Below are 12173 nucleotides of genomic sequence, written 5' to 3'. Positions count from 1 at the left end.
TTTGCAATAATAAATGTCTCTCATTGAAGCCTTTTTCATGAATTCCTTGTCTTATAGCAAGGCTGGGCAATCTTGGTGAAAGCTTGAAACCCTGTGTAGATGCGGTACTATGGGGGGGGGGGGGTGCAAAGCCATACTTAGCTTATTATTTTGAGATGCGTCATGTTTCTCTAAGTTAGAACTGGGGTCTCCTCGAAACTATGAGGAGATCTTGTGTTATTCAAAGAAAGCGCGAAACACGTGTTTAAAAAACTGCTCTAAAAAGCAACCTTAAAGACCTTGTTGGATAGACCCCCCTATGTCATGTTTGCTCATGAGTCATGTGGAGAGGGTATGAAGGGGAGCATTTTTGTCATTTCTTTATGCTCATCACGGTAGGTTTCGGTGTTTAAAACTTACGTGGCAAAAAAGTGCGCTGACTAGACCTAGCCTATATACATATATAGAGAGAAAAAGGTGGCAAAGTTATAACAACATTTCGCCTTTTGGAAAAATCATACGGCCAAGCAAAGGGAGCAACAATGAGGCCGCGCTTCTGGCTCGGCCTCTTCCATCGAGCTCGCATCATCAACAGCAACGACAATCGCATTCCCCCATGGCGCCACTACTCGAGCACAGGTGAGAAGAACCTGCAACTATATGGTCATCTGTCTTTCATTTCGTCTTTTTCATATTCTTACTGTCCTTCGCGTTTCAAGCAGCCCGGCTGCTTCCCATCTCGGAAGAAACGGCGAGAGTTCTCAATAGCAGAGCGCTAGCCATAGAGTCTCGTCACGCTGGATTGATGAAGGCTGCATCTCAGGCAAGCGCGAGTTAAGATATTCATACGGGAGAAAATCTGAGTATCGTGACACCCTAGTATTGTTTGGGGAATTTTAATACTATAATGTTCGAGGAGGAGTTGAATAAGGTTATTACGGTTTTTATCTATCATGCGGACATTGGAGGGCAAGTGTTTCAAGGCCTACATGTGCACGAGCTGAATATTTTTTGTAAATGTCACTTGGAGGACTATGCGCAACTTTCTATCCATTAGCTGTTATCAAAGGTATAGGAGACTTTTAGCAAGCTGAAGATGATCTACTCCTCATCTCGGAGCTCCAAAGCTGCCTATTCGAATGGGGTATTTTTTATCATTTGCGATGCCTATTCTGATTGTAGCCAAGGCGACCAAATGGTAATTGTTTGTGTTATTACCAAAAGTGTCTTTGCACATGTCCAACTTGGGAGCTTAGACAAATTCCGTGGCAATAAGCATGGATTTGTCCTTGCCAAGGTTCCACCAGCCCTACACTTGGTCTTACATGCCCTTTGACACCAAAGTCCTTCCTCCTAGAATATAGTAATAAGTTTGATTGTGCCTGACAAAATCTACTTTCTCATGCATGGTGTCTCCTCAATGGAAGTAGGCTCCTTGTTCTCCATGATCACGTGTTTAAGGGTATAGCTGTTAGATTAGCATCTATCACGGGTTTTAGGGACAGTCTCTAGCCTATAGTTTGGTGCCTCTCATAGAGGCAACCGGGTGGCTTATTTTAGGGTTTCTCTGATTGTCTTGTGGCTTGTCCTAAGGCTTCTATACATACTCCACTCCACTCTCCTTGTATTATTGCATCATCTTGCATCCTTATAGAGAGGGAGACTGGGGTCACTGCTGCTGGTCATTATTGTGCCACTACCTTTATGGTATTGTATTGTGCATTTTATACTTCATATTATGGATTCCATCACCTGTACATTTTGAGGTTCTTGTATTCATGTCTCCTTTCTTTCTATCAGTGTACATGCTTTCTCTTTTGTGCTTTTGTATCATTTCTGCATTACATGGTATTAGAGGAGCAATGTTGCTGATTTGCTGGTTTTTTTGTGTGCTGCTGTTAGATATGATCAATGCCCCCACCCTCATTAGGTGCTACCAATGATCCATGGTGCTCAAAGTTGTAAGGCCCCCATTATGAGGAGAAGCCAAATGTGAGCCCGGACATTGGTTGAGTCCTGACTTGTATATCAGATGAGGTCTATGTGACCGGATGGCAAAAAGGTGACTGTTGTGGGTCTAATCTTTGGGTTAGACGGAGTGGTTAAGCTGGTAGCAACTCGAGGCACATTGCATTGAGTTGCGTGGTAAGGGAGTTAAAAGGGGCCCCTATTGTGGGGTCCGGGGGCCGCGGAAGCGGCCCCTGGCTGGGGGGTCCCAGGGGGGCCAGCGGCCCCCCTGGCGGGGGTCCGGGGGCAGCGCCCCCGGCCCGATGGTAAAGGGAATATTCCCTGGAATATTCCTTGGCCGACTAGTGGAGGCTCATATGGTAGGTCGGTCAGCAGGCCGACCTAACGACCTTCGCGGGCTATAAAAGCTAAACCCCTTCGCGGCCATCATTCACTCATCTTTCACCCAGTCAGAGTTGTTGTTCCAGCTAGCCTTAAGCTCTTCGCCTATCTTCTGTCTAGATCGCCATCTAAGCTTCACTCAGTGGAAGCGCACGGGTGGACAGAGCCATCTTTGTATCAGTTGTTTGGAGTTAAAGAATTTTACTGATTCTCCTCTTATCTGTTGTGTACTCTCTATCTCTTTCTCAGATTCTGTTCGCTGCGCCGTGTAATATTTTACATGGTATCAGAGCCCAGGGGGCTCTAGAGATCGGAGAGCGTGCAAGAGGCAAAGGCTTCAACAGCAAAGAGAAACGATGTCGACTCCGGGAAGCAGTTCTGGCGCATCAGGAAGCGGTGCAGGAGGTGGTGCTGCTGTACCGGCTATTCAAACACTGAGGATTCGTCCACCAACCTTCAGCGAAGGCAAGTTAGATGGTACAAACTACACCTTGTGGAAGTTCAAAATTACAACTATCCTTGATTCTTATGAGCTTCTGGAGACTGTGCTGGGGACTGACGCAGAACCACAGCCTATCCCCGACCCATCAAATCCTAGTGTGATGATTCCTCCGAATGCAGATCTTCTACGAGCTTGGAAACGAAGGAATGCAGATGCATTGTGTGCCTTAGTTACAAGCTGTTCTGACAGTGTTTTGACTCTGATTCAGCATACAACCAAAGCGTCAGAGGCTTGGAATGTACTAAGGAGTCAGTATGAAACACGAAACCAAACAAGGATTCAAAACTTAGAGAATCAACTAGCAGCGGAGAAGTTTGCTGAAGGAGAGACGGTTGAAGCATTCATCACTCGGATTAAGAATCTGCGCGACCAGATGGCTGGCGCTGGGATACAAAAGACTAGCGAAGAGCTAGCTCGGAGGTGTCTTCGGATTTGTCCACAAAAGTTTGATGGACTAGTAACTGCCCTTAATACTCAGGTGAGACCTCAAGCTTTGACTTTTGAGGAGTTTTGTGCATTATTAATGGAGGAGGAGTTGAGGCTGAAAGCCCGAGAAGGAAGCAACAATGGAGATGCTGCATTCTCTGCCAATGCAAAAGGCAAAGGTGTTTCCTCCACCAAAAATGATGGTGACAAAAAGAAAAAGGGCGGCAAGAAGAGGTTTCAAGGAGAGTGCTTCTACTGTAAGAAGAAAGGACATGCAATTGCAGATTGTCGTGTCAAGAAGGCAGATGAAAAGAATGGTACCCTTAAAACTAAAGGGAAAGAGACAGCCAATACGGCTGAAGCAGAGTTGGAATTATTCATGGTGACCATTGAGGAAGTGTGCTCCTCGGCGCAAGAAGAATCTACCACTGACTCTTGGGTGTTGGATAGTGGGGCCTCCCGTCACATGACCAACAAGAAAGGTCTATACAGTTCTATGCAGCCTCTACAAGAATCCATCACTGTGACGGTTGGAAATGATGCTAAATGCCCTGCTGCGGGCACAGGTACTATTTCTTTTGTTGCTGCAAATGGTGAAGTCAAAAAGCTTTCAAATGTGTTGTATGTTCCCGAAATCAGGAGAAATCTCTTATCAGTTGCTGCCATAACTGATCTTGGTCATGAAGTGAGGTTCAAGAAGACAGGTGCAGAAATTATTGATAGTGCTGGCACAATTGTTGGCAAAGGAGAAAGAAGGAACAACCTGTATGAGCTAAGTGCTCTTACAGCCACCGCTGGAGTGGGCACAAGTAAGCTTTGGCATGAAAGGTTTGGACACATCGGATTTGCAGTATTGAAGGAGATGCAAAAGCAAGGTATGGTTGCTCACCTACCTACAATAACTGAATTGAAGGAACCATGTGAAGCTTGTATGATGGGCAAGCAACAGAGAAAGGCATTTTCACAAGAAAGCAAGAATAGAGCACATGCTCCTCTAGAGTTGGTGCATGCTGACTTGTGTGGTAAGTTGCCTACACAGGCCTTGGGGGGATCTTCTTATTTTATGTTGATTGTCGACGACTACAGTAGGAAGATGTGGGTGTACTTCCTTCGTGATAAGGCTCAAGCTTTTGGTAAGTTTAAAGAATGGCTAATACTTGTTGAGAATGAAACAGGGAAAAGTGTGAAGAAATTTAGAACAGATGGTGGTGGGGAGTTCAACTCAAAGGAGTTTGAAGGCTTTTGCAAGAGCAAAGGGATCAAGCGTCAATTGACGACGCCTCACACACCTCAGCAGAATGGTGTTGTGGAACGCAGGAATCGTACCATTGTGGAGATGGCAAGATGCATGCTAAAGGGCAAGGGATTGCCTAACCATTTTTGGGCTGAAGCTGTTAATACTGCAGTCTACATTCTAAATCGGAGCTACACAAAGGCTCTCAAGGGAAAAACACCTCATGAGGCTTACACTGGTAAGAAACCATCTGTTTCACATTTCAGAATTTTTGGATGTGAATGTTATGCACATGTTCCAGATGAGAAGAGAAACAAGTTACAACCAAAAAGCAGAAAATGTATCTTCTTGGGTTATAGTGATGAGCAGAAGGCTTACAAGTTATATGACCAAGAGGCAAAGAAGATCATTGCGAGCCGTGATGTGGTGTTCAAGGAGGAGCCGCATACAGTGGAGGAGGAGAAGGCAAGGTCTTCCACTTTATCATCAAGCGAAGAAGTAGTCCACTATGAACCTGTCCCGAGAGCTATCCCTATCCTTAAGGAGGAGGAAGCATCATCTTCAGATGATGAGGAAAAAGTTCACCAACCTGACATCACCCCACCGGAAAAGCCATTGCCGCGCTGGGTGAAGCAGCTCTATGACCACAATAATCCTATGCCTGCATCTGTTGAGGAGAAGGCAGACGGACCAAGGAGGTCTCAGAGAATAGAGGAGCAAAGGAGGGCTTCTGCTCACATAGTCAACATGGCCTTGATGGTTGAGATTATGAGAGAAGTAAAGGAGCCAACTGACCTAGAAGAAGCACTTGCAGATCCATCATGGAAGGATGCTATGCACGCGGAGTATGACAGCATAATGAAGAATGACACTTGGGTGCTAGTGGATCGACCAGCAAAGCGGAAGGTTATTGGCACCAAGTGGATCTGGAAGGTAAAGTACAAGGCTGATGGTACCTTAGAAAAGTACAAAGCTAGACTGGTTGCCCAAGGATTTTCACAAGTTGAAGGGTTTGATTTTCAAGAGTCATTTGCCCCAACTGCCAGAATGACCACTATTCGCACGGTACTTGCAGTGGCTGCCCACAAGAAGTGGCCAGTGTACCAAATGGATGTTAAGTCAGCGTTCTTAAATGGTGACCTCAAGGAGGAGGTGTACGTGGCTCAGCCACCAGGGTTTGAGGCCCCCCATTCTGAGAACAAAGTGTGTAAACTGAAGAAGGCATTGTATGGGCTGAAACAAGCCCCCAGAGCATGGTACCAGCGGATAGATAGGTTCTTTTTAAACCTAAACTTCAACAGATGTGCCTCAGATGCTAACTTGTATGTTTACAGGGATGGTAAAAAGTCTGTAGTGATTGTCCTATATGTGGACGACCTTCTTATTACAGGTGACTATGAAGATATGATCAACCAAACTCGAAAGGCTTTGAGTTCTGAGTTTGAAATGACAGACTTGGGCTTGCTGCACTATTGTTTGGGGATTGAAGTCTGGCAAGAGCCAGGAAAGATCTTCATCTCTCAGAAGAAGTATGCATGGGAGATCTTGAAGGCATTTGGCATGACCGAGTGCAAGGAGATAGCTACACCTATGGAGGTGAATGCAAAGTTATCCGTCGAGGATACATCAGCATTAGCAGACATTGGGAGGTATAGGAGGTTGGTCGGCAGTCTGATCTACTTGTGTAACACCAGACCGGATATCAGTTTTGCCGTTGGTGTTTTGAGCAGGTTCTCAAACAAACCTCATGAGAGTCATTGGAAGGCTGGGATGCGGGTGCTCAGATACTTGAAGAAAACTCTTGACTATGGTATCACATACAGTTTCGGAACTTCTCTTGTGGGGAACTGTGACTCAGATTGGGCAGGAGACATTGATTCCAGGAAGTCAGTTTCTGGTTATTGTTTCTCTTTGGGTTCAGGAATTTTCTCTTGGATTAGTAAGAAGCAACCAACAGTGGCATTGTCTTCTACCGAAGCAGAGTACAAGGCAGCTTGTTTTGCTGCATGTGAGGCCGTATGGTTGAGAAGGATTCTATAGCATATGGGAGTGCAGGATGAAGAACCAACTGTGCTGAGATGTGACAATCAGAGTTGCATCGCCATTGCCAAAAATCCAGTGTTTCATGCACGCACCAAACATATAGAGATCCAGTATCACTATGTGCGTGATTTGATGGAGGATGGGATAGTGGAACTGGTCTACTGTCCAACAGAGGAGAATGGAGCAGATATCTTCACCAAAGCACTTACGAAGGATCTGCTTCAAGTTCATCTTCAGAGACTCGGCATTGGGCCGAGGAGATAGTTCACCTATGGGTGGACATTGAGGGGGGGTGTTAGATATGATCAATGCCCCCACCCTCATTAGGTGCTACCAATGATCCATGGTGCTCAAAGTTGTAAGGCCCCCATTATGAGGAGAAGCCAAATGTGAGCCCGGACATTGGTTGAGTCCTGACTTGTATATCAGATGAGGTCTATGTGACCGGATGGCAAAAAGGTGACTGTTGTGGGTCTAATCTTTGGGTTAGACGGAGTGGTTAAGCTGGTAGCAACTCGAGGCACATTGCATTGAGTTGCGTGGTAAGGGAGTTAAAAGGGGCCCCTATTGTGGGGTCCGGGGGCCGCGGAAGCGGCCCCTGGCTGGGGGGTCCCAGGGGGGCCAGCGGCCCCCCTGGCGGGGGTCCGGGGGCAGCGCCCCCGGCCCGATGGTAAAGGGAATATTCCCTGGAATATTCCTTGGCCGACTAGTGGAGGCTCATATGGTAGGTCGGTCAGCAGGCCGACCTAACGACCTTCGCGGGCTATAAAAGCTAAACCCCTTCGCGGCCATCATTCACTCATCTTTCACCCAGTCAGAGTTGTTGTTCCAGCTAGCCTTAAGCTCTTCGCCTATCTTCTGTCTAGATCGCCATCTAAGCTTCACTCAGTGGAAGCGCACGGGTGGACAGAGCCATCTTTGTATCAGTTGTTTGGAGTTAAAGAATTTTACTGATTCTCCTCTTATCTGTTGTGTACTCTCTATCTCTTTCTCAGATTCTGTTCGCTGCGCCGTGTAATATTTTACAGCTGCAGCTAACAATTTTCAGGTCTGAAAGCCTGCGATTTCTATTGTTGGAGCCTTCCTACCTTGCATTTCAGCTTCCTACCTCTTTCTCTCCTTGGTGACCTATGTTGTTGCTGGGCGATTTGTTTCTGGAGCTGAGTGACCTGTTTTTCCTGCATTTGAAGCTGTAAACCCTGCATTTTGGGCTGCTGCATTGTCATGGAGGTTGGATCTGCTGTTGGAAAGGCTGATTTCGCTGTTGCCTGCTGTGTTGCAACCTTAGTCACTTTGCATTTCTGGGATGACTGCTCCCATGGCTGCTGAAACCTGCATTTTACTGATTTGAACCCCTCAGATTTGCTTTTTTCTGTTTTCAGCTTTAGAGAGGGTGTGATGCGTTGGTTGTTGTGATTCTTCACTACATTCACGTCATTGTTGATCCACTCTGAGTCTTCTCTTGGTTGCTTGTGGAGTGCTGTTTTAGAGACTTGGTTTGTGTAGTTATAGGGGAGGTTGCTGTCTCAAGCTGGTACTCTGCACATTTGAGCTTATGCAGCTGCTGAGGTGTGTGACAAGAAGAAGAAGGCGAACTGCTCTTGCAGCAAGAAGGGGCATCTTCGGAAGGATGGGCTCTATGCACAGTGTCCAGCCTATAGTTGGCTGCCTGACAGAGGCAATTGGGCACCTCATTCAGGGTTTCTCTAGTTGTCTCATGTCTCATCTTGAGGCTTCTATGTGTACTCCACTCCACTCTCATTCTTGTATCATCACATCATCTTGCATCCTTGAAGAAAGGGAGATTGGAGGCATTGTTGCAATGCATCATTGCACAACGCCCTGTTGTTGTTGTACTATACATCTTATGCTTCATTTGATGGATTCCATTGCTCAGATATTTGGAGTCCTTGTGTTTATGTGTTCTTTTTCCTATTAGCATTTATGATTTATCTTTCTTACTTTCGATCATTTGTGGATTCTCACAATAGCTTACATCAAGTGAAACAACATGTTGTTGCTTTGATGATAATGTTGTAACCTCTAAAATGTCCAAGTACATTTGGGTGGGGGCTTTGAAAGGAATGAGCATTGGACTCCTACAATGTCCTCAACCACATGGTACTTTGTTGGGAATAAAGGCCTCGTGTCTTTAAATGTGCTCGGGTGTGAACACATCCTTAGCACTTGTACTTACACATATATATCTATCTAAAAACCTAAAGGTACACTCTCGTCATTGTACCTAAAAACGTGCTCTCTCTCTACTCTGCTCTATCTCACTCTTTGTCTCTCACTGCGCGTACGACTATCTGTCTCGATCTCCGTGCCTAACTTGTCACTACATACTTCGGCAATGAGATTTCTAAGGAGGCTCTCTAGTATGTGTAAAGAAATGCGGGTCTACAGATAACAAACACAATCATATGACATAGCATAGATTGATGTAGAACACATGGTTAGGATATATATATATATATATATATATATATATATATATATATATATATATATATATATGATGCTCAATGTAGCAAACACACTATGCAATGTTGAAATATTGACCCCCGAACTCCATGTCTCTAGGACAAGGGTAGAGAGTATGAGTTGGAGAGTGTGTCATACTTTGATGGATCTTGAAACACAACAAATAGCCTCTAAGTATGTGGTAGGCTTTATGAATTGCCTTGATAGTAAATGCAGCAATAAATGTTGACACAAATTGCTGGGGATAGTAGTAGATGATCAAACATAGGCAGCAGATGATGGACGGCAGCGAAATGCAGCTTCCAGAAGACGCTTGCTAGTGTAGACTTGTTGGAAACAGTGGCCAACAGCAGTAGGAGGGTTGAATGCAGGTACAACAGTGGCCAACAGCAGTAGGAGGGTTGAATGCAGGTACCAATTGGTGGACAACAACAATTGAGATATCCTGCGGATGACGGGGTGTGGACAATGGAGATAGGGCATCAACAATCTACAAAATGAGATAGGGCTGAGTGGTGGGGAGTTTGTCTATTTATAGATGGATGGGTCCTACGGAATTAGGGTTGGGCTTACGGGACACATACACTCTCTAGGATTGCGTTTCTCTATAAATAAAGTTTGGTAATTTTGAGGTTTGGGGCCATAATTAAGAGCTAATCAAGTAGTAATGCAAATTTTAGCTTAATAATATGTGGCTCCTCTTGTTCACCTACATTATGGAACTCCAACTCACTGTCCTCTCTCACATCATTCCCCTTTGGCTTCCGCACATTCTCAACAATTGATTCTCTTGGTGAAGGAGGTGGATGAGTTCTTGAGGGTGAGAGCGTCAGTGGGTGTGGGTAGGTAGCCTTTGTGGAGAAGGATGCAGCCGACCTGCTGCAGTTATTTCCTATTTTTTGGCTATTTATAGCCGGTTTGTGGCACATTTCAGCATTTATTATTTCAGATTCTGATCTTGAGATCTGTTGGCTGAGACAGACTGTGCTCGGGCTGACGGAGATCGAGGTCATCAAGTCACAGACATATGCAAATATTTCCTCTGCCCCCTTGTGTATTTCTGCACTCTTATACATCATACTACACTGCAGATTTTCTGCGTTTACAGTTTCTTTTCTCTCTCCTCTCTGTGTTCACTCTCTCAGTCTTTGTCCTACGCTTCCGCATCGTTGCACTCTAACATGGTATCAGAGCAGTGAAGATGGACTGACTGAGGGCTGAACCTATCCGAAGAAGAGATTTCAGCGTGACACAAGGCTGTGTTTCTAGGATTCGAGGGCGAGTGGGAGGGCTGCGCATTGGATCAAGGCTGAAGCGAGCGTGGGCATGTGGGAAAGGAGTCTAATTGGTGAATTTGCTGCAGGTTATTGCTGTTCGAAGGGGAGGAAGGCTGCGTTTGAGGCCTTCCATTGCAGATTTTACCTTTTCATCGCCCAGCGGGTGAAGAATGTTTGGGCAGCGGAGGAACCAGCCCTAGAAGGCTGTATTTTCACAGTCAGAGAGGGATATTTTTGCGTTTGTGCAGCTATTGCGGGTTAACATGTCTACAGAGACTGATTTGGAGTTCCAGGTGATCATGGACAGGAAGGTGCCTGTCCTACCAGCTCTTCCATCGGATCAAAAGCTTGATGGTGACAATTACTGCATTTGGCGGGTGATGATGTTGGCCATTTTGGAGTCTTATGATTTGGCGGAACTGGTGATGGAGGAGATTAACAGGCCCTCGGTGAGGGATGAGTCCAAACTCTCTTCCAATGCTCATGCGGAGTTGACCAAGGCCCAATCTCATTGGGACAAACTGAATGCCAGGATTCGATCTTTTTTGTTTATGTCTTGCACTATAGCCATGATAGCTCACATCGAGCACTTGACGGTAGCTCGAGAGATATGGCTGGAGCTCGATCAGATGTACAACCGGATGACCTTGATGAAGAGGGTTTCTTTGGAGATGCAGATGCGGACTTTGTCCGTGAATAAGTCTTCTTCGCTTCGGGAACACATCAACAAGCTTCGGCAGCTTCAGATGCAGGTTCAAAATGTGGGGAAGCCTATTTCCTTCGAAGACATGGCGATCACTTTACTATCCCAGTTGTTGCTACGATTTGGTACTTTTTATTCCTTTCTTATTGCATCAGGGCGGGAGTTGACTCTTCGGTGGGAAGAGTTGGTTCCTATGGTCTTGGATCAGGAGGAACAATTGAAGGGACAGAATGCTTCCAAATCGAAGGCATTGGTTGGTCAAGTCTCTCAAAAGAAGGGGAAGGATCAAACGAAGAAGAAGGAGGACAACAAATCCAAGAAGGACAAGGAGAAGGAATCAACTTGCCATATTTGTGGAAAGACCAGTCTCATTGGAAGAATGATTGCCTCGTTAAAGACAATAAGGATACCAAGAAGAAGGACACGAAGGATTTCGGAGCGGTGGCTGCACCCTCGTTAGCTGCTTTTCTACACTTAGCAGTCATTGAGGACTCTACATCAAAGACTTCTGATGCTGCGATGACAGCTCCCTAGGCTCGAGAGTGGATTGTGGCCAGTGGTGTCTCACGGCACATGACTCCTTCCGTTGGTGTTGCCCATTTGCGACCTTCGCGTGGGCAGATTCTCATTGGAGATAGCTCTTCTGTGTCTATTGCTGTGGGGGGGTGAGATGCAGCTTATTCCAGATGGACGTGGTAGTACCCACACCTCTGAGGTGTTGCATGTGCCAGGTTTGGGGTATCATTTACTTTCGGTCCATAAGATTTGTGCTCTTGGCCTCTTGATGGAGTTTGACAGTGATACTGTTCGAGTCCTTGATTATGGATCGAGGAAGGTTCTCTCTGCAGGGTATGAGGAGAATGGCGTCTACAAATTGAAGTCTTCTTCAGCTCTTACTTCTCTTCTTCTTACTTCTCAAACATAGTCTGAGTTATGGCATGCTCGGTTTGGCCACCTGAACTATGAGTATCTTCGGAAGGCGTCGCGAGGGTCGTTGTCCGAGGATTGCCAAACATAGTGGTGAGCCATCAGCCATGTGTCTCCTGCATTCGTGGGAAACTGCATCGGGATGTGATTTTCAACAAAGCTTCGGTGGTCTACTTCACCCATGGAGCTTGTATCTACGGATCTTTGTGGCCCGATGACGACTGAGTCCTTGAAGGGGAGCTTGTA

At 45.9% G+C, this 12173-nt stretch overlaps 1 protein-coding gene across 8 annotated transcripts in view; it reads left to right on the top strand.

The window, feature by feature from the left end:
- Window positions 1-480: 480 nt before the first annotated feature.
- The window catches only part of LOC148026698 (Peptide chain release factor 1), a 45959-nt gene continuing 34266 nt past the window's right edge, over window positions 481-12173 (top strand). For 3 of the 8 annotated variants that reach the window (XM_087691171.1, XM_087691168.1, XM_087691169.1), the window contains exons 1-2: window positions 481-618; window positions 702-802. In XM_087691171.1, coding sequence (XP_087547297.1) covers window positions 522-618; window positions 702-802 — 198 coding nt within the window. In that variant the 5' untranslated portion in view covers window positions 481-521. The remainder of the gene's footprint in view (window positions 619-701; window positions 803-12173) is intronic. The other 5 variants (XM_087691176.1, XM_087691174.1, XM_087691175.1 and 2 more) reach the window with 4 other exon arrangements.

The sequence above is a fragment of the Lygodium microphyllum genome, chromosome 13 (assembly GCF_053477565.2).
Source record: "Lygodium microphyllum isolate KBCC chromosome 13, Lygodium_microphyllum_v1.1.10, whole genome shotgun sequence".
NCBI lineage: Eukaryota > Viridiplantae > Streptophyta > Polypodiopsida > Schizaeales > Lygodiaceae > Lygodium > Lygodium microphyllum.
The sequence above is the reverse complement of the archived record's forward strand: the minus strand, read 5'-3'. Positions and strand labels throughout refer to the sequence as shown.